Below are 23960 nucleotides of genomic sequence, written 5' to 3'. Positions count from 1 at the left end.
ATGGTAATCACATGATAAAGTATTTATATATGCGCACGCCATCGGCCAATCGGAGTGCTATGTGTGCGCACGTGATGATCGTTTGACCCCGTCTTCAGAGGGCTTGTGAATGAAAGCACCAGCCACGTAACATGCAACGTGTGTGTGTGTGTCGTGTGTGTATGCACATTATTCAATGCACCGCTATCTGAAAGCGTTGAGTTGAGATCCCATTCCCTTTTGACAACATGGCGCAAAGCAGCACAGCCCAGGCGACCGAGTGCCAGAACGGCGGAGATTCCGTGAGAAGAGTGGCTCTAATCACCGGTATAACCGGTCAGGTTGGTAGTACGCCTTCTTGGCTTCATGACTGTCAAACGACAAGACGAAAACACTTTCTGTTTGGGTATAAACAATGTTTTAAATCGCATGTACTAATGAACTGTTTTCCACTTCTGTGGTCTAGCTGTGTGCAGGTTGCGATAATTTAGCCCTTACCGTATAGGGAGGTTCGCGACTAAAAAGAGAAATAAACTCGTACTGTTCACAATACAGTCTTTCGTCTGCCGTCGACACAGACACAATTTAAACACTGACTTATTATAGTACTAAACCAGTCGGTCAGAACTTTTTAATAATCGCAAATTAATTGCCTACGACGAGTTCGTTAATCAGTGGTCGCTCCAGAAAGGAGGCGTGAGCCCTGCGAAAGCCCGCTCGAAGTGTCACTGTGCAACATTCACGTAGTCGCGTTTGTTGATGTAAAATAATGTGCCATGTGCAAGGGTCAAGACTTGGACGAAATGAAGGGCCACACGACGCCCTGGGGCCATACCGACACCCTGCGTGATTGACCCTAATCCGCTGGTACGGGCAGCGAGTTATGTCTGGACTAGCATGACTAGGATTGGGAATACTTTGTGGAACCACGATTATATTAAAACCTGTTAAGTGTTACCATAGCACTCAGCTGCCCTAGTCTTAATATGGACTTATTAAATATTGTATGTAGCACCAAGTATGACCTTGACATTGTTTACATAACACTTTGAACCTTGGCTTTGTCATCATGTATGCTGCCACAACCTTGTCCGTTGCCATGCACACAACAGCTATGGCTGTCTGTGTTTTGAACATGTTGAAGGAAGGAGGAATGCCGAATGCCTGATAAATTTCCCTTCCAGTTCCAGCTTCATTCTGGTTTGAGAAAATGAATGGCTGGACACTATGTCATGTATGTGAGATCTGTCGGGTTGGCTCAGTGGTTTCTGTCCCTGCCTTTCACCTCTGCTGTGAACCTCCGGCTCGAGCCCAGACTGGAGCCTTGTATGGGTTGAGCTTTTCAGTCCCTACCTGGCTGTGTTGGTTGTCCCTATCTATCGTTTTCCTCCCACATCTAAAGTATACTAAAGTTTTTTGATGTGATGCGTATTTCTTGGGTTGTGCATGTGTCGGAACACAGTGTTATGAGGCAGTCTTCACTTAACACAGCTGGCACAGAAGGCCGCACTTGCATAGTAAGCGGAGAATATAGTGATCGTAAGTGCAGAAGTCTGTGGTAAGCAGATCAGTGAAATTGGGTCCTGCAGCGGATTTCACGAAACGCTAGGATTAATCCTATCTGGAGTTAGGACGAAATACTCGTCCCTTACTTAGGATTAATCTTAAGGTCTGCATGCTACAGTGCAGGGTTGGGACTCGTCCTAAGTCATAAGATTAATCTTAAGTTACATGTAGGAAGGGTTTGGTGAAATCGAGGGCAGGTCTTATCCAATGAACAATTTTAGGTATGAAAAATAAATATTGCAGACGAAAGGGTGACGTTGGTCTCACGACTGATAGGACACGCCCCCTTTTCAGAATCAAGAAAATCGTGCCAAAGACTGCTAAGTTAGATCACTGTTGTTATTTTATAGATTGCTGGAATCAAAACTTGAAGCTTCTAACAATACTTTAAAAGCCCTATACCATCAGTCAAAAATCCTCATATTTGACTGAAAATCTTTTGTCAGTGTTTTAATTTCTTAAAGTGTGACTACTTAGTTGGTTTGATTGATTCTCACCTGTTGTTTGTCAGGCGAGTATTTTGAAGACTTTTTTTGAATAAACTTTTTAAAACTTAAAGCAACCAACTCCCTTCTACCCATCCCATCAGCGGGATGTAACTGATGCATTATAAACTACATGCAAATAAATTCATTGACGACACCATGTTTACTGTGAAAACATGATTTATATTTCATCCAATTTGCATCTCCAAAGCTCGTTTCAAACACATTCAATGAATTTATTGTTGGACTACGGATGAGTAAACACATTGTGTACTTTGGGCTGGAGTTGACACACCCAGCCCTATGAAGTGTATACACAATGCTGAATTTGATATTATAACAACTGCGCTGTTCTCCATGCCATCATAATCTGGGCCCATAGAGCAAATATTGCTTTACAGTTTCCTGCTTTAAGCAAAGCAGGATACCAATCACAGATTGTAAATGTTGGATGGGATTTTGGTAGGTTTACCGTTTTCTGCTAGCAGGGCACCAGTCAACAAATATAATTTTGGCTGGTTTACATTTGTCTGCGTCTAGGAAAAAACAGGATACCAGTGGCAAATTGAACACATGGAATTGTATTTTGGCTGCTTAAAACAGTTTTCTGCTATTGAGCAAAAATTAGCAGAATACCAGTCACAGATTGTACTATAGTGTGGAATGGTAATTTGCAGCTAAGCCAAATTTAGCAGAATACCAGTCACAGAGTGTAATAAATGAGGTATTGTATTTGGGTTGGTAACCTTATTCTGGTTTCCCAGGTCAAAATTCCAGTTGAACTTAGTTAACTGGGGTCAACTGGTTCAACTGGATAGTGACCAAACTCGTCCATTTTCCACATAAACCAACTGGTTTGGACTAGGTTAAACTGTGTTCAACTAGGTTGAAATTATAAACCAGTTGGTTTCTGTCCATTTTCCATATTAAACCAACTGGTTTTAAATATGTTTAACTAGTTTATCAACTGGTTTTCAACTAGTTCCAGTTAAACCCAGTTTAACTAGGTTCAACTGGAATTTTGACCTGAGTTAGCATATTTTTATGTGCTTAGCTACTTTTTTGTGCCCAAAGGTTCTGTACATGAAATTGTGTCCTCGGCCCAATTTCATAAAGCTGTTGCTAAGCAACATAACGTGTTGGGAACCAGTGGCAACAGTGTAAACTCTTTGAAATCTTGGCTGGTTAAATCTTTCCGCTGAGCGAGATTTTTTCTGTGCTTAGGAAATTTGTGCTTGAACAGAGGCTCTATGAAGTAGGCCCAGTTTCCCAGCATTTACCACAAGTTAAAGCAATTGCACAACAGTATTGTCCAAAGGCCCGCACTTTATGTTTCACAACTTATATTCAAAATAACAAACCTGTGAACATTTAGGCTCTATCAGTCATTGGAGTCGGGAGAAAATAACGGGAAAACCCACCCTTGTTTCCGCACATTTCGCTGTGTCATTTCAGGTGTTTAAAATATATCTGTTAATCTCGATATCGAGAATTGATGTTTGTTTTAATGTTTTCTCAAAAAGTAAAACATTTCATGGAATAATTGTTTCAAGGGAAGTCTTTCACCATTACCTTCTGTAAACCCTGTAAGTTCATGGTAAATCTGTGAACTTTTGATTTTTGTTCTGTTCAGAAAGTGTCCAGTGGCTTTAAGTACACATCATAAAGGCACAAGACTACAATTAAATTTCTCCATGCCTTCTGGCCACAATTTTTTGTCTGCACTGTTGCTATAAAGCATTATAATTATTGTTATTATGTAATCTAGGCTAGCAAACTGCTATCCTCAAATTTTTTCCTGATTTTGTTTTTTTTTGCCTGTAAGAATGTACCAAATTAGGGGGGGGGGTGTGATTCATGGGTACGCAGATCTTCTTCTAAAAAATTAGAGTGATACACCATCATACCAAACGAGTAAATCCAAAATTTTAGTTTGCTGACGCTTTCGGTTTTGGAGTTACCAGTTGTCAAAGTTTGGGCCAAAAGACCCTCGAGAAACGAATAGTACATTCCCTGTAAACACAAAAGTGTGCGTCAAGCTCGTCCCAACAAAAGTAAAACATTTTTTGAAACCTCCAGTTGGGCTAATAAACCAAATAAAAAAAAAAAAAATTGGATCTCATTGGCGCATCATGTTACGCGCACCCGAACCTTTGATGAACAGTGCCTTCGTGCCATTTTCAACGCCTCATAATTCAATGCGCCTATAAGATCCCATGAATTAAACAAGTTCACATGAAAGAGTTTACATCCCTTAAACAAATTGAAGTGCAAAGTGCGTGGGATCTCGTTGGCCCAGTGAGATAATAGAGGTCAAAGTTCAAATTTTACCAATATATTGCGTTTTCGCACCTCCGTAACCTCGTGCGCCAACATAAAAAAAAAAATTTAATCACAACCGGGTGTTGGAACAGTTTTCATCTAATGACAAATGAAACAAGAATCTTGGGATCTTTGCAACTTGCTTGTCAACAGATTTTTTGAAAGTTTTCTAAAGAATTGCCATTCCACACATTTTGGCCTAAATTGGCACAACATTCGCTTTTCTCATCACTGTAAGTATCTGTGCCAACAAGATCCCATCAATGTTTTCTTGTATTTTGGCTAAGTTGAGTGTTCCTTAACAAATTTCAATTGAAAAATAATTGGGATCATGTTGGCCCACCAATATAACAAAGGTCAAAGGTCACATGAAACTACACTACTGCCTATTTCGGGCGATTTTGCGTCGTCTAGAAATCCACGCGCCAATATGATCCCATTAAATTGTCTGCGTTTTATGATTATATAGATACTCAGCAACACATAAAAAGCAAAAACCAAATGAGATTTGTGTGGCGCTCACAAATATTACAGATCAAAAGTTCACAAGACATGCCTATTACTTATGCATTGCTCTGGCAACAGAAAGTGAGAAATATCCCCCAATTTCAAAATGATGGCAAACCATTAAAGGTGATGGGTCTCCAAAACAAATTTGGTCCTGATATAGATTGGACTTGCTTTTACAAATGGTGTTAGTTTAATGTTGGTGGGTAACTCTAACCAAGTTCAGAGGTTACAAAGATTATGGCTTTTCCTTGGCGCACATTTTTGTGTTTACAGGGAATGTACTATTCGTTTCACGAAGGCTTTTAGGCTGAAACTTTGATAACTGATAACTCCAAAACCGAAAGCGTCAGCAAACTAATATTTTGGATTTATTCATTTGGTATGATAATGTATCACTCTAGTTTTTAGAAGAAGATCTGAGAACCCATGAATCACCACTTGGTACATTCTTACAGGCAGGGACTCTTAAAGGGAAGGTACACGTTTTGTAATTATTCGAAACAAATATTAACTTAAAAACTTACTTGGTAACAAGCATTGGAGAGCTGTTGATAGTGTAAAACATTGTGAGAAACGACTCCCTCTGAAGGAACAGTTTTTGAGAAAGAGGTAATTTCTCACTCAAATAATCCGAAAGCACACAAAATAAATTCGTTCCACAAGGGTGTTTTTTTCTCTCATCATTTTCTCGCAACTTCGATGACCAATTTCGCTCAAATTTTCACAGCCTTGTTGATATTATGCTTATGTTGGGATACACCAGAGTGAAAAGACTGGTCTTTGATAATTACCAAACCTGACCTTCCCTTTAATGAAGGATTCCGTTTTTCGAGTCGGTTAAGAAAAACCAATTTCCCCATTGAATAGCACTGTAGTGCAGAAACAAAATTGACTTCTTGCCCCAGTTTGGTTGTGCATACCTGAATGGGGTGGGCTGTTCCTTCGATGTGCACACTTTCTACCTTTCCCCCTTTGTCATGTGTGGTGAACTGTAACCTTTTCGAATGCAAATGATCATCCAATGTCCCCTGTGTTTGGGCATAGGATTACAACAACCGCTTCTAATATTGGCACAAGTTATGAGGTTGGGTTCGGAAGTTTGCTTCTCATACAAGATGTATGAAGTATTGGGCATGATATTCTTCCGGCGTCTTAAAGGCAGTGGACACTATTGGTAATTGCTCAAAATAATTATCACCACAAAACCTTTCTTGATTACGAGTAATGGGGAGAGGTTGATGGTATAAAACATTGTGAGAAACAGCTCCCTCTGAAGTGACGTAGTTTTCAAGAAAGAAGTAATTTTCCACGAATTTGATTTCGAGACCTCAAGTTTAGAATTTGAGGTCTCGAAATCAAGCATCAGAAAGCACACAACTTCGTGTGACAAGGGTGTTTTTTCTTTCATTCTTATCTCGCAACTTTGACGACCGATTGAGCTCAAATTTTCACAGGTTATGCATATGTTGAGATACACAAACTGTGAAGACTAGTCTTTGACAATTACCAATAGTGTCCACTGTCTTCAATCTGATTTATGATTATTCAGTAAGATTCTTATTAAATGGCCAGAAAAGGTTTGAAAACAGTAGGTCAAGCCTTTTAAAGTTTTACTCATTAGAACAATGCTCTTCTTGCCTAGGAGCTTCCCCTGAAGGGCCCAAGACTGAGTTAAACATCACTGCCATCAGGATTATTAGCATTACATTGCATTTTTCTTCTAATCCATTAAAAAACAACAACTTGTTCATTCTTTATAAAATCGCCCACAACATGTTATATGTGGAAAATATTTGTTTAGAGCTCAAAAAAACTGCCAAACCATTTTTTTACTCAATATTTTTAAATTTGATTTCCAAACATATGTACATTACATGTATGTCCACACACTTCATGGTGTGCAAGGATAATGTCCTCCATGGTAGGACCAACAACCTCGATTGAATTGAAATTATTATGATATTAACATAACAAGAAAATTAATTAAAGCAAAATGAAACACGGAGACCCAATTTATTATCTTCTTGTATTTTATTTTACACACTCCAACAGTTGTGAGTAAAGGGTGTTTTATACAGTCCTAGTTCATTGCAAAAACCAAAAATTGAACAAAAACCTGAAATAATATAAAACATAAATCCAATTAGATTATATTGGATCTGAACCCTTTTCTTTGTGGCATTTACCTTTGCATCATTGCAGATGTAATAATTACAAATCAAGTTGTTCCTGACTGACACTGACGGGACCTTGAATTATTTATTTTAATTGGATGAGTGAGAGAAGTCTGAGAAAAGAACCATGAAAGGCATCGACCCTGAATAAAAGGTCAGACTGTGATATTGTGTATGTTTGTAGTCTGTATCGTACATTGCTCGGAAAGATAATGTTCAAGGAAATTTGGTGACCTTTAATTGTAAAAAAAATACCAAAAATTGATGCGACTCGTGCGCTGCCGCTGTCAACTCGCAGTATTCAAGTGTTTTTTTTTTAGGTAATGATCGCGGGTTTTGGAGAAAAAAAACATTAAAAACTTTAAATGTTGTCACTGCCATTTCCGAGATTCAAACGGCTCATTTCAGGGGTTTTGAAAATGCTGTGAATGTTAAAAAATGTCAGGAGGGTTTTATTTTGCTCTCCTTGAAAAACATTAAGGAGCATAGAGGAGTGCCAGCGCGATTGGGCTCCTTTATAAAGAGGGCCCGCAATAAAGACTTGATGCATCTGCTGGGTGATCAAGGCTCAGTAAACCAATTTAAACAAAACCAAAGAAAAGAGACAAGACACAATTATCCCTTAAAAACCTGTGACATAAGATAAATTGTGAGAAGAGATTTGAATGTTGTGGTGCAAAGACAAGATATAAGATTAAGTGGAAGAGTGTTCCAGATGCGAGTGTCAAGACTGGGGTTCATCTTGAATCTATAGATCGTACTGGCCTGCATTCTTGTATAAAAATGGTCAGCTGTCCAAATGCTGGTTAAAGGAACACGTTGCCTTGGAGCGGATAAGTTGGTCTTTAAAAAGTGTTTGTAACCTTTTGTTATGAAATGCATACATGTATGGTTAGAAAGATGTTTTAAATGTAGAATATAATGATCCACACAAGTATCACTCAAAATTGCACGGTTTTCCATTTACGTCGCAATCAAACACGATCCGCCATTTATGGGAGTCCAAAATTTGACTCCCATAAATGAAACTGCATTGGTGCCCTTGCCCTTGCCCATTTATGGGAGTCAAAAATTTGACTCCCATAAATGGCTGACCGTGTTAGTCAAAGAGGTAAAAAGAAAAACGAGCAATTTTGAGGCATATTTGTGTAGATAATTTTATTCTACTTTACAACGTCTTTCTACCCATATGCATTTTATAACAAACAGTTACAGAACGCTTTTCAAAGACCAACTCTACCGATCCAAGGCAACGTGTTCCTTTAAAACAAGAGGACCATTCACAATCCACAGTGGTCTGGCTGTCTAAGCTATATGTTTAATAGTCAGGCCTGTATAGTTTTGAAAGTGCAAGGGCACCAATGCAGTTTCTTCTTGGTAAAGGGCACCCCACATGTATGTAAATTTCTACTCTACAGCATTACAAGGGCACTTAGGCAATGACAAGGGGGCGCGGAGGCAATTTACCTTCGTGGCCCCTGTGGAAGTATCAGGCCTTTATAGACCCAGCTTGCATATATGACATCACAATCATTAAAGATCCACAGGCAAATCACTGGGTGGGATTCGAACCCCCAACCTTTGCATTGCTAGAGCAGATGTCTTTCCACTAGTAGACCATGACGCTGTGTAGCCAGTTGCCTAGAGGCAGTTTAAATCATGTAGTAGAGTGCAAGTAATAACATAGACCGTGTCCGAATTAGCGGCTACAGCTACGGCTGCGGCTAGAATTCTGCTTCATCATGTGTTAAAGTATAGGACGTCCTTAGCAACACACATAGCAACAGCCGTAGCTGTAGCTTCAAATTCGGATACGGCCTTTACCTTGAGTTTGATGCAAATATTTTAATGTTAAGTTGACACTTACCCATCATTTTGAATCCTGACCGCGGAAGTTAGGGCCTAACCATAAAAATAAATGTAACGAGAGAGAAGTGTTTAAAGTGATTGACCGAGCATTTGTGTTGTAATTACCACAGGGTCCTCTGACATTTTCAGCAACACTTTTATCGAGACCCGTACCAATGGTCTACGTTCAGAGAGGGACTTGGTTTCTCACATACCAAGTTTTTTTATACATTTTGTGTACTTGAAAGTCGTCGGACTTCTCGTGCGATGATTACTTTTGTCACTTGATGCCAGCTGTGATGTTGGGCTGTTGGTCCTGGTTAACTAAAACATACAAGTACAAATATAGTGTGTATTAAAGGCACTGGACACTATTGGTAATTACTCAAAATCATTGTTAGCATAAAAACTTTCTCTTGGTAACGAGCAAAGGAGAGCTGTTGATAGAGTAAAACACTGTGAAAAACTGCTCCCTCTGAACGTAGTTTTTGAAAGAGGTGATTTCTGACTAAAATATTAAAAGCTTTCAGGTCTGAAGTCTTTTATTGCTATCTGAAAGCTTACAAATTTGTGCAACAAGGGTGTTTTTTTTTTCCTTTATTCTCTTGCATTTTCGATGACCAACTAAGTACAAATTTTCGTAGTTGTTATTTTATGCATGATTGGATGTACATGTAAGAATACTGGTCTTTGACAAATTACCAAAGATGTCCAGTGCCTTTAACGGTAAAATCTCCCAGTCCTCATTACTTATTTCTCGCTTGACATTTCCAACCACCCCCTAGTCACCCTGTTGTCTCCAGTCGCCAAGCTTACATTATATTTTAATTACATCAGATATGATTTTTAATTGAAGAGATGACTCTTTGTGCTGATTGGTCGTTTTCTCAGACAGTAGCCCGCTGTGCGCGAGGTTTGATGTGCTTGTGACCGGTGGTGCTTGAGACCGGTGATCACAAGTTTTTTTTTTCGGGGGCCAGGGAGACTTGCGTGACTGAAGATATTAAACTAGATATCTTATATGCATGGGGTAATTGTCATAATTAATTAGTTAAAGAGCTCAATACATGTTGATGTGGATGGGGCGAAGGCATGGATCATGGGTTCAAGTAATGGTCTTGAGGACTTCACTTCATTAGGGTGTGAGATGTCATGAGCTTTCTTCCATTCACGTGCAGGGCTTGAAATTTTACACTTGACCACTGGCCCGAGGCCAGTAATTTCACTGTTGGGCCAGTAAACTCATGACGAGACAAGTCTGGTGGTCTTGTGTTTTAAAACTTAACAGTACCACCTTAAAGAATGCGCATTTTTTTGACCGCGCGATGGCGCTATAAATAGTATTTTTATCACTTCCGGGGTATACGCGATTCGCGCTAAAAAACCACAGCACCTCAGTAGGCCTACTAGTAAGTGATATTGTATGGGAAGCTTTCTACTATGATTATCTTCTAACCGTGTAACTTTAAAGTGAATCTGTGGTCATTGTGTTTTGTGTTCTGCAAAAATGACACAGACCCTTTAATGGGGTGTACTCTATGTATTATCGTGTTCGAATGTTGGCTTTGAAAGAGTCTGATAAGAATTCCCTTCAATTCTTTTCTACGATGATGCCTGGTCCAGTAAACATTTTGAGCAACAAGAAGCCCTGTTTTCCCTGTACCAAACTGCAAGGCTTATAAAGTGAAAAATTAGTGTGGTGTCTGTTTCATTACGTTATTGTACTTTCGTTATATGTTTGCAATTGCCGTGATGCCCTGTGCCTTTTTGCGGGTGGTGCCCCTTTGTAAAGTTTCAATACAAATTAACATTTTCCTCATAGTGTATCCCTTAACTTGCAGCACCCCTGCAAGAACCAAGTTGAATGCCTGTATTCATACACCTGTCATTTGCTCAGTATCTTGTGAACGTCTATGTAAACTCTGATTAAATTTAAGTCGCTGGTAATTTTGACGTGACATGGAGACTTCCAGGTAGTTTCCGCAGAGTTATTCGGCTGGAATTTATGTTAAATTAAGTTCATCAAGGCTTTATTTTCTAAAGCTTGTAAGCAATAAACTTGCTTAGCACAGAAAACTTTTGCTTTGAAAAAATAGGTAACCAGCCAAAATGACATACATTCACCATTGCTGTGACTGGTATCCCACTCATTTTTCGCATTTAGCAAAGGAATTCGCTAAGCATAATTTTCTGCCGGACAGCTTTATGACATGTGGCCTTGTACTGACATATTTATTTGTACATTGTACACCAAATCAGGCAAGAAAATTTCAGCCACACTAATGAAGATTAATAAAATTGTAATGAGATTATCCATCCAATTTTTTGTGGATTGATTTACAATCATGTTTTTCATTATTCAATTTATACCAATAAATAATAATAATAATAATCATAATAATCATAATATCAACAGCTCACCACTATGCATTACCAATGAGGTTTTATGCTAATAATTTTGTGGAGTAATTACCAATAGTGTCCACTGCCTTTCATTACTACAAATACAGTATTTAAAGTAATAATCCTGAAGAGACACAACGTGTCTAGACAGTGAAATGGCTGAGTTAATAATTGTCTAGTACGTTAAGGAGCCCAGAGTTTATGCAACGATAGGCACTTTACAACAATTCTGTAAATACCATAAAAAAGATTATAGGTCTTCTGTGTACTTTCAAAGGAAACATCTGCTTGTTATATTTGCTTTATTACCATGGGTTGTGTTTTTAATGCTCACTATCATTTTCTTTTAAAATTCCGACATTAAGTACGTGTAACTTAGGGTAAAAGGGCCCAATCAGAATGGTCAATGTTTACAAAATTTTATTTCTTTTATGTCCTACCAATCCACCCAAAATCTTATATTTTAAAATATTATTGAATAAACCACTAGGGAAACTGACTGGGGGTTAGTTTGAAAATAATTGGGGTTCTAGAACAACGACATGTTTACAATAATTAATGACAGAAGCTTTAATGTCAGAACAATGCAGTGTACTGAATCATAAAATATTTGTTTTGAATTTTCTTGTGATATCGATTCCCCCTTCTTTACCCCACCGACATTTGCACCCCCCTACTGCCCCTCCATGACCTTGTCGCGAGTCCTTTCATCAACCCCCTCCTAGGATAATAGTATCTTCCTCATTAACCCTCGCACACTTTTCCCAGCACAGTTTCGTAGAACTGCAAGCGTGCTTATATTATTTGATCCTTTTCCGTACGGATGATAAGCTAAATGCAGCCAAGTGTAAGGTCAATGTACACATAATTGCATCTCTGGAGGAGGGGGGGGGGGTGACTTATCTGAGAAAGGTCATTGTCTTCGCATCTTCCCTCGTTATAATGGAGGTTCGTCAAACCATTGTCATTTCAGTTGTCACTCGTTATTCTACGAATTACTGATTTAAACTGAAGAAATCCTCATTGGCCCAGGACTGTGTACACTGCACTGTGTCCTCATGACACACTGTGGTACCAATGGATGCAGTTGGGCTTTGAAAGAGAAATACTTGTCTGAGGAAGGTCATTGTCTTCGCATCTTCCCTCGTTATAATGGAGGTTCGTCAAACCATTGTCATTTCAGTTGTCACTCGTTATTCTACGAAGAACTGATTAAAACTGAAGAAATCCTCATTGGCCCAGGACTGTGTACACTGCACTGTGTCCTCATGACACACTGTGGTACCCATGGATGCAGTTGGGCTTTGAAAGAGAAATTCTTGTCTGAGGAAAGTCATTGTCTTCGCGTCTTCCCTCGTTTCAAACCTCTTTGTCAAGCCATTATCATTTCATTACTTGGCCGCTCGTAATAATTAGAATTACTGACATGACTGATGAGGTTTAAACTAGAGAAATCCTCATTGACCCAGTGTACTGTGTACACTTTCAGGCCTTTAATTTTGTTCATGAAGGGGCATCGCAATTTTCATCTGTGAAGGGTGAAGCCCAGTTCATACTTCCTGCGAATGCAAATTATGCAATATGAATGTTGACGTCGCAAATTCGCAACGAAATTCGCAGTGGGTTGAGTTGGGCTCAACTCGCATTCGTTTTCGCAGGAAGTATGATTTGAGCTTTACTCACTATGAGGAAAATTTGTTATTTGTATTGAAACTTTGCACAAGGCATCACAGCAAAAGCATTGGGCACCACGGCAATTACCATGGGTGTGGTTATTGTTTCGAGGCCTGCACTTTGTATTATGCTTTACTTTCGCACGGATGCAGCTTTAAAAAGCTTGTTTTTTTTTTATTTCAAACAAAAATCCTTCAAAAAGTATTAATGTGTGCACAAATTAAAAAAATAATTGAAAGAAAATATATATTTTTAGGAAAACTGGAAGTCTTGACAACAAATTTGTTGATAATACTGAATCTTTAATCAGAAAACTGTCTCTGGCCCGGTAAAAATAAGTTGTATTGTTGATTCTGAGCAAATTTACATGTTGCTTATTTACAAAATAACAAATTAGCAAAGGACCAGCCACCTACACATTAACACATTACATGTACATTGTAGTTACACAGTAACTGTTTTGGTATGCACCAAACAAACACATGTGATAAAAAAAGTGTGTCCGCGAATAGCATCACATGGTGGCTGTTGAACCTCATTTCCATGACCCATCACAATCTAGAGTTTGTCTGGAGGGCACAACCTCATGCATAATTCATGAGGCTTATTATAAATAATGCATAATTCATGACTTCTCCAGTACAGTATGACACATCACAGCGTTTCCAAGAAACCCGTTTTGCTGCGTACCCCTGCAGGCTTGTGTTGATGTGATTCCCTTACATACACGTACGTGTAGCATCGGTGCTTTCATCCTTCACATCGGGCTAAAGTGCAATTACACTCGTATCGACCCCAGAGATTTTATAATAAACTGGGAACTAATTGACCACAGGTTTTTAATTTTTGAACTGAATAGAATTGTACATCTACAATATGTTGCACTGAAAGTGTGTCCAGTGGTGGTGGTGGTGTTGTTGTTGTTGTTGTTATTGGTTTGCGGTAACACCATGTGTGTGTCTACTTGCCAGGTAGAGTTTGTTCTTAGAGAACTGTCTTGCTTTATTCTACTACCGCGGAGTAGATGTTCGGGGATTCAGGAGACTTCTCAGTTCTGAAAAGAGTGTCCTGCTTTTTTAGCCATTACCCGGGCGGATGGTATCATATAACATAGGCTGGGACTACTACTTTAGCTTATAGGATCGGTATTAACTGTAGAACCGCGGAGTCAGTTCTTTAACTGGTAATCAGCATCTCGACTAGGTTTTGTTGATTGTTGTTGTTGGTAATGTTGTTGTTGTTGTTTGTTGTTGTTGTTGTTTGTTGTTGTTGTTGTTGTTCATACAGTCTGAGAACCAAAACATTCAACTAAAAAAAATGTGCATCATTATTTTATTCAAAACATATTTAACACCAATATTTTTTATTAACACCAATATTTTTTATTAACACCAATATTTTTTATTAACACCAATATTTTTTTATTAACAATGTGTGCCAATATGCAGGCCTGTAACTTTACTGAGGCAATGAAGACACTTGCCTCCATGCCCCCTGGTCATTGCCTTGGTGCCCTCAAAATTCTTTTAGAAATTTACAATTTCATCATGGTGCCCTTTACCGTGAAGAAATTGTAGATAATAGAAATAGTTGCATTTAACGAAGTGTGTAATACATGTAGCAGGGATTAATATTAGGGACTTTTCGTTTTCGACGACGGATGGTTCTGCGACGGGTAAGATGACATTTGGCGTCATCTGCGCATGCGTCGGCTTTGAGGACGGTCGTCCCTCAATTTCTACGACAGTACTTTGGATGATTCTTCGTTGTGCTGAAAACGACAACGTTTAGGTGAACAACCGTCGCAGAACCATCCGTCGTCGAAAACGAAAAGTCCCTATTAAAACTGGACCACACACCTGTGGTCAGTGATTTTAGTGCTGGGTCAGTAAACTTAGGACTGAACAAGCCAGGTGGTTTTGATAAGGGAATAAGAGACTAAGCGCTCGACATGCGGAAGCCAGCCAGTTATAAACAGCTCCAGCTGGTCATGATCAACCGTTTAAACACCCCCACGTGATGCACTCTCCACCAATAGGAGTAGAGAAACTGTCTGGGGTATTTATGAAGCCAACTATGAATCTGATTTCTGAATCTTCTGAGCAAATTCCTCGTTACTATTATTTAAAATATCTTTCAAGATCTGTTTTTAAGGGTCTGGGTACTTTTTGTAGGACACAAAACACAATGTCCACAGATTTACATTAAACTCTCACAGTGTGAAAATAATGATATGTGAAACCTTCTCTTAAATTATTACTTGCTGAGGGGCTGTAGTTTTTGAGAAATGAGTAAAACAAGTCACACAAATTATTTCATCTCTATACACGTATTCTCTTGACATTGTTTTACTCATTTCTCAAAAATTACAGCACCTCAGCTAGTAATATTTTAATGTACGCTTTCTACTATCATTATCTTCAAACAGTGTAAGTTTAATGTATGTTGACATTGGGGTTGATTGTTTTTTTTTTTTTTACAAAAAGCACCCAAATCCTTTAAGAGTATCGGTTAAAAGTATACTTACCCTTAAAACAAATGAGATGGATCTTCTCTGAGTTTTTCAACTCATTTTGGCTCTGGTCCTGTGATATAAAAACCTTTGAGCCACACAAACAAGCCTTGCGATCTTCTCCCCAAATACTAGCCTTTAAAAGGGATGTTAACAGAATTCCACAATATTTGGAAAGTTGAATGATGCAAAAATCTTATCAAATCTCAATTTCACGAGGAGAAATCCATTGTTTTATTATTATTAAAATTAGTATTTTCATAATAACAAGTGCCGTTAAACTATTAATTAATATCAAACTGCGATTTAATTTCACGCACTCCTGGCGCGTCGTTACTAGCATGGCTTGACAGTGTGTAACAATTTATTCGCAAAAACATTCTCTGACGTAGTTATAATGCACCGATAGTTAAAATTGTTAATCATTTATAAAAGCCTGTATTAAACAGCTCGCCGTCAACTTGACCTCGTAATAATTCATTTACATGCAATGCACACGACCTGTAGTTGCACACGGACACCATTACCGTTTGTAACAACTTGTACATAAACACTCAACAAAGGCACGCACCTTTTATTGTGTACGCATGTTTTGAGTTTCTTTTTGATTCTTTTGTTTTATTCTTTGAAGGCCAATCAGTTGTTAATGGAATTGTGCGCCAGTTGTCTTTGCAAGAGTAAATTTCATTCACGTCTTGTTTTTGTTTTTCAGTAAACAGACAATCGAGCTATGGAAAACTGATCAAATTCAGAGGTGGGGTTTGAGTGGAAATAATGACAAAAAGGTTTCAGGTCTTGTCAAGAATCATGTACATTAATTTTGTACACAATTTTACTTCAAGAGCAGTATCCTGCTGATTGTGGTGGGGGAGGGGTCCTCCAAAGTCTGTGTCATTTAAGAAAGAAAAAAAAAATTAACTTAACATCCAACAGCACAAGTCTTAGAAATGCTAAGTTTTAGATGTGAGGGAACGCCAACAGAGGAAAAAACAACATGCAATCAGGTAGGACCAGTAAAACCAATTCCACATGGGTCCGATCTGTGGTGGGATTCGAACCAGGGTCCACGGGGGTGAAAGGCAGGTCAAAACCCACAGGCTCCCCATGTTTTCTTGGCTTTCACACCATTTTAAACTTGATAATTTTCTAGTCATTGTCAGTGAGCTCTCATTTCTCAACGATTACTAATAATTTACCATAGTTCGTGGTAAGTCCGAAACTGCTTGTCTTTTCTTTGACACGTGCCATTCATGCAGTTTGTGGTTAGGCTCCCATCATGCCCGTGGAATGTTGGGCGATGACGTAATGCTCGGACCATGACTCAATACTCCGCAGAGACCGCAGTCACGCTTGTCAAATTACATACCTTGCCGTTAGTCAGTTTAACAAATGAATCAAACATTGTCTGAAAAAGCTTTCTCGAATTTGGAATGCAAGAAATGTGAGTGTCAAAACCTTTCGTGACCTTACACGTACTTCGCGCCCATTCTGCACAGATTGAGTATTCAAATTTGGATAGAAAATGGACAAGACCGCAGGGCCGGTTGCTCAAAGTTTTTACTGGACTAGAATGTGGTTTACAAGAAGTTGAACAAACACTAAGAGATGGTATCTCAATGTGAAAGATACACAAGGTATCATTATTCAATTGAACTTTTGTCCTCTGCTGAGGTGACTTGCCCTACGCTAAAATCAAAGGCTTTAGGCCAGCGGTCCAGTATTGATTTCAAAATGTACTAAATTTCTTATTTAATTTTTTTCTGATTTTTATTTTTCAACTTGTAATTTTAAAATGTTGGTGTCCATTATTTTTTTTATTAATAATGATCAAAAACAAATTAAAAAAATACTTTCAACCAATTCTTAATCAATTTGATCATTAAAAAGCTATTTTGAATAGGTTTCAGTGTACAGTTGACACATCTTTGTCATTTTATTAGATATTAAAGTATTTCATGTTTAAAAATTTAATGAACAATTTTAGAGTAGTGCGCGCCATGTTGTTCAAAGGGCAGACTTTGTTTATGTAGAACACTCGATGTTGTCTGTAAGACGGCACTCAAACTTTTTACACGCCTTGGCGTGTGAGTAAAAAGTTCAAATACCTAGTGCAGACTCTGCAACGAGGTTAAAAATTTATATAACTAATCTGCCCCTTAAAAAACATGGAGATACTACTGCGAATGTGATTTATTATTATCGTGCAGGGTTCCCTTGATTGACAAACATTTTAAATATTCAAATCTATAGGCCTACTTATTTAAAGTAGGTACAGAATCGTCTCAAAATAAAAACAAAATAGTCCAACTTTAATAGGCCTAATGTGAGATTAACATTTTCTTGGGGCAAAAGGTTGCGTCTCTGTTGCCATGGTGTTATCCTTACAATATAGTAGCCCCCCTCCCCCCTTACCCCTTCAAAATGTTCTCTACTTTTACTAATACAAGTTAAAGAACCAGGGGTCGATTTCACAAAGATTTAGGACTGGTCCTAGGAAATATACAAATTGCATGGGTAGTCCTAAGTTAGGACGAGTAACTGGTCCTAACTCGAGATAAGACTAGTCCTAACTCTTTGTGAAATCCACCCCAGGACACTGGTACATTATGTAATTGTCAAAGACCATTCTTGTCACTTGGTGTATCTCAAAGTATGCATAATCATAACATAGAGTGAATATTTGAGCTGAATTGGTGGTCAAAGTTGAGAGATAATAATGAAAGAAAAATCCACCTTGTCACATGAAGTTGTTTGCTTTCAGATGCTTGATTTCGAGACCTCAAATTCTAAATCTGAGGTCTCAAAATCAAATTCATGGAAAATTACTTCTTTCTCGATTCCTACGTCATTTCAGAGGGAGCTGTTTCTCCCAATGTTTTATACTATTAACCTCTCCCCATTACTCGTTACCAAGTGAGATTTTATGCTAATAAATATTTTCAGTAATTACCAATAGTGTCCAGTGTACATGTATTATAGCACTCTGTCCATTGGACTTTGCCCTTCATGAGTTTAATTCCAGACTCTTACATGTAGCTCAATTTTTACGGGAACAGATATCACTGATTGACTGTTTTCACTTCTGATAAATTTACATGATATAGTACACCTACATGTACACCACCATACTGTATTAATTTATTAATAATTAAATACTTTATATTTCACTTGCAAAATAACAAATATCCATGCGTTAAATCATTATTCATAAAACATACATTAACACGCCCCAATAATATTGAATCGTATATTTGTAGCAATCATTTGTTTCCAATAAGGCGGGTGGCGACAATTCAGTTCGTTGCCGTAATACGATGACACAGTCACTCTTTGGTTCGAGGAAAATTACATGAATCATCGAGAGGAGTGAATTGTGCCGACAGAAACATCCAAATAAAGCAATTGAGGTTTTTATTTGGATGGATTTTTCAGTTACGCAATGCCAATGCTGTTACACATCACTTCTCTCTGCGGGTATTAAAAAGCTGTTCTGTCGTTGTCTCGGCGACGCTTCTGCATCAGAACGATCAGTTCAGTCAGAGTTCAACGCCCTTGTTATATCGTGCCCATTTCAGATGGTACCGTGACGTCATGATTGGAGGCTACGTCACAGCGTCTGCTTCAGAGAGAGAGAGAGAGAGGTTTTTCAGCAAGCGGGAATACCGTACGCACACAGTGTGGCATGTGTACAATGTGCCGGTACTGTCATCCTGTGTGGTTGGGTGGCATGTTGCTGCGATACAGATGGCAATATTCTCTTGTCCATGTAGTGATGATCAGTGAGATTTAGTATCTGTCAGTGCACATGAATGAGTAAATTTGGTTAACTCCCTCTTTTTATTGCTTTTTTTTTCCTTCTAAATTAATACAAAGTATACCTTGTCATTGTGGATGGTAAACACATGTACTGAAAGGAAAACGAAAATATGTCAGCATGGTTAATTTTCAGGTTCTTTGAAAATGTACGGTTTGATAAAATGAAATGAGGTAGGACAACAAATGTCCTTGACTGTGCACATTTCTCTTCATGTGTACAATGTACGTACGTGATGCAATGTACAAAAGGGCATCAGTCGATACATTGAAATGTTCACACTTAACTTGGATTTGTACATATTATGATCTGACACCCTAAAAAATACAGGTTGAAAGTATTGACTATTTGTGGTTGTATTGAAGCAGGCACAGATATCAAGGTTCTCCCATCTGGATTTTTGTAATTTATCGGGCATTCTGGACCCAAATATTTTGATTAGGCCCCCTATTGGTCATAGCACGCTGAATGGAAACAAGATCTTCGGTATGTTTTCTTCATTGGTGTTCATCTTGGTTTCAAAAGCCCTAACTGTGCAGTCTGGAGCATTTTTTTTAATGGTTTTCTCTTAATGTTATCTCCAGAAGACGATCAGAGCATACTGATCGAAACGTCGAGTTAATCCAACGGTTCTTTTCAGAACCACCCCAACTCATTTAGAGATTGTTATTACATGGTGTTACCGCAAACTTTTCTATATCTTACTTCCACCATGCAAAGTTTCAAATCCTACTTCTTAATGTTATGTTTAAAAAAAAAAAAAAATTGGGGTATAAATTTTGAACTTGCACGCATTGGCCTGATACGTCATGATACACTACATGTACATGTAGCATGGGTCGAACCCTTTGCATCGTGTACATGGGATTGGAATTGTTTGTGTAAATTGTTCACTTTGTAGGTCATAGGTCATTGGACAAGGTCCCGAATACCAGGATTGCATTAGACCAATTGGAAATCGTAGATTTCAAACCTTGGGCATTCAGATGTCTTGAATGAACCATTCCATCATGCAGCATCCCGTCTCATCCTGGCTCTGACCCTGAGCAAACTTGAATTTTATCTTGTGGTCACACATTGTCGTTGTCGTCGCCTTGATTGGGGGGCGTGGCAACGAGAGACCGATTGAGAGTACAGTTGACTCATCAAGATCTTTGCAGTTTATTGAGGTTTTCCCAATGAGTCATATTGAGTCTCATTGTGACGTGGAGGGTCATCTTGAAGCCATGATTTATATTCTTTGTACTTGTACTTGACCCAGATGGGATCAAATTTTCAATTAAGACAAGTTTTTTTCAGAGATGTCTCCGATACTTTAAATGGTGCCCATAAAAAAAAGCCATTTCAGTGTAAATACACGGCACCCACAGCAATTGCCATGGTGTCTTGTGGTTTTGCTTTGGTGGCAAAACTTCACAGAAAAATTGTACATTTTCCTCATTGAGTGGAGTGCCCCATACCAGATGGAAGTTGCTGTGCCACTTCTAGAGCGAAGTTCAAAGCCTGACTTTGTATGTGTTTCGATCTGAAAAGTAAACCATTCTAAATATTGACCGCCAAAAAACATTGTTTTTTATCAATTTTAAAGCCATTGGACACTTTCGGTAAACAGTACTGTCCAAAGATCCACACTTTGTGTATCACAACTGATATAAAAAATAACAAACCTGTGAAAATTTAGGCTCAATCGGTCATCGGATCCAGTCGGGAGAAAATAACGGGAAAAACTCACCCATGTTTCCGCATGTTTCGCCGTGTCATGACATGTGTTGAAAATAAATCCGTAATTCTCAACAACGAGAATTGATAATATTGTTTTAATGTTTTCTCGAAAAGAAAAGCATTTCATGGAATAATATTTCAAGAGAAGTCTTTCACCATTACCTTCTGTAAACCCTGTAAGTTATTTGTAAATCTGTGAACTTTTTTTAAAAAGCTATTTATGAGAACAGATTTCTTTTGAGGTTTTTGATGGTTTGGATAATCTTTCACCCGAAACATTTGAATATGAGGAACTACACCGTATGTGTAGTCATGCTCAAATTCCATTCAAGATTTTAACAAAATAAATTATGTACTTTTTTGGACAATCTTGTTTCCATTCATAACTTGAATATCGAAAGCCAGCATTCACAAAGTGATTCAAACATCTGTGACAATGCACAAACATACTTCAGTCAATGTTTGTGTTACACATATTACATAGTAACTGTTCACATTAATTCTTGTCATTTGGATTTTGTATCAGATTCAGAATAAAAACAAATAAGGGATACAAGAACATTGTCAAATTTTCCACCCTACTATCTGAAAATTCTAAAAACCACTTTTATTATTATATGTGAACTTTGAGTAAAAATGAAGATTTCTTTAGCGAGATTTTTGAAGGGGCACCAAAATCAGGACAACGAACTGATGGAGGTCATCGGTTGTTTCAGACATGATGACACACCTTCCCAGGTTAATAAAGATAAAAAACACCATAAACTCAGATAACGATTGGTAGGATTTCCAGCGTGGTATCATCAGTGTCATCGAATCCCCCACTCCCCTCAAAGCTTAATGTACAAATGTAATTAACAATGAAAGATGAATCATAACTCAAAGGCATTAACACTCTCGGACAATGCTGCAAGCGTGGAGCCAGCGGACACCTAGGTGACGTTGGCAGAGAGGAATTTTGTGGTTTTGGGGTAGCATATGGGCGGGGTCTCTGCATCCTGTGGTTTTGAGGGGATGATGACTGGGCTGTGATATAATCAGGGTATTATTTTTGTTTTTTGTATTGCTTGAAGTTCAAAATTCCTTAATAGGACAGAGGAGTGATTGTATGTAGTTTGGGTTTGGGGATGTTGGTGCCAGATGTTGCGGTTAGTATTGAAGAGATATTAAAGGCCATGTTTGAGCGTAAGAATTTAACCCGCTCAAAGAAATTGTAATATATGCGAGCTTGTAATCAGCGGGAGTCGATTGTATGGACAGAATTTGTGTTTAAGGATGTAGTGGTTTATTGGGGTTTTAGGCAGCCATAAAGCTGAATTACACATTATTATTACAAATGACAACAAAATATAAAGTATATTAAATTAAATGAAATTGTCTTTAAGTCGAAGGCCTTTCCAAAAATAAAGGCCTTTCCAAAAATATCCAATAATTGGCACATGCCTCGATTTTTGTTATTGAATTTTTCGACATGATCGAAGGGGCAGAGCTACATGTAGTTTCCTCTGAGATGCACTATTGTACGAGACAAATTTTTAATTTGTAATGGAACTATGCAAAGGGCACCACAGCAAAAACACAGGGCACCACAGCAGTCGCTGTGGGTGACAATAACGTATTGAACGCCATCATTAAACTTACTTTTATAGAATGTTTTTAAAGCCATTATACACAAAAATAAAAGTTCACAGATTTACAAAACTTACAGGGTTTACAGAAGGTAATGGTGAAAGACTTCTCTTGCAATATTATTATTCCATGAAATGCTTTACTTTTTGTTTGTTAAAACAATTATCAGTTCACGATATCGAGAATTACGAATTTATTTTAAACACATGTCATGACACGGCGAAACGTGCGGAAACACGGGTGGGTTTTCCTGTTATTTTCTCCCAATTGAGCCTAATTGTCACAGGGTCGTTATTTTACATAAATTAGTTGTGATACACGAAGTGTTGGCCGTTGAACAACACTGTGTACCGAAAGTGTCCAATGGCTTTAAATGGCTGCTCAAAGTGCATAATTTGGGGCGAGTTGGGTATTTTTGTTGTCTTGAAACCAAACACTCTTCAAGGTTTACAAACATACTCTCAATCATATTCTCATCAAACAAATTTTAATTAGATTTTTCTTGTAGCCAACTTCCTCTTTAAACAATGTATGAATGTATTTACAGTCTGGCAACATTCCTGAGATCTTCGTTTCTTCGAATCATGCGGTTTTAGCAGCGGAACTTCAGATTTGCGGTTTTCTCTTTCAAACAAACACCGTGTGATCTGTGACGGATGTAATAAGCAATGTGTTTCTCGCATACTGGGATGCAAGAATTTTAACAAAAACGCTTTCTAGTTTCGTTGTTGTTGTAATTTCAATATAAATCTCATTTGAGATATTTTTAAGACCTTGCAAAAATACTTTTCGCATATTGGAACAGTTATTTTAAGAATGTTTTGTTGTTGCTGTAATTTCTGTATCTCCTTTTAAATCTTTAACACTTTTGGAAAAATTTGTATCACTTACATTGTATATGTACATGTGTACATACACTGATTATAAGGATGTTGATTATGACAACAACACTCTTCATTTTTGTTCTTGTCTTAATTCTCGTATGTCATTGAAATATTTAAGACGTTGCAAAAATACTTTTCATTTTCAGGGACACTGAAAGATGTTTCAACAACACAAATTACATATAATATACATGTAGACTACGGAGGCCATGACCTCTGTTGCCCCGGGTCTTGCTCTGTTGCCCCGGGTCTTGCTCTTGGTGCCCCTTCAAAATGGTCCCATACACTACAAATGTATAAGATTTTCCAACGGAAGTGCCTTTTGCAAAATTCTGTCCTCTCAAGTACGAAATGTATAGGCCTTGGAGATATTGGAATTCAACAAAACATACATGTGTACAAGTTTAACAAGAGAATAAAACCATCCTTTAAAAAAAT

At 38.1% G+C, this 23960-nt stretch overlaps 1 protein-coding gene across 1 annotated transcript in view; it reads left to right on the top strand.

Annotated features, from left to right (window-relative positions):
* Positions 1-156: 156 nt before the first annotated feature.
* Positions 157-23960, top strand: part of LOC117288948 (GDP-mannose 4,6 dehydratase-like) — a 51521-nt gene continuing 27717 nt past the window's right edge. Inside the window, exon 1 of the mRNA XM_033769825.1 lies at positions 157-320. Within this exon, the coding sequence (XP_033625716.1) occupies positions 228-320 (93 nt within the window). The 5' untranslated portion in view covers positions 157-227. The remainder of the gene's footprint in view (positions 321-23960) is intronic.

The sequence above is a fragment of the Asterias rubens genome, chromosome 4 (assembly GCF_902459465.1).
Source record: "Asterias rubens chromosome 4, eAstRub1.3, whole genome shotgun sequence".
Classification (NCBI taxonomy): Eukaryota; Metazoa; Echinodermata; class Asteroidea; order Forcipulatida; family Asteriidae; genus Asterias; species Asterias rubens.
The sequence above is the reverse complement of the archived record's forward strand: the minus strand, read 5'-3'. Positions and strand labels throughout refer to the sequence as shown.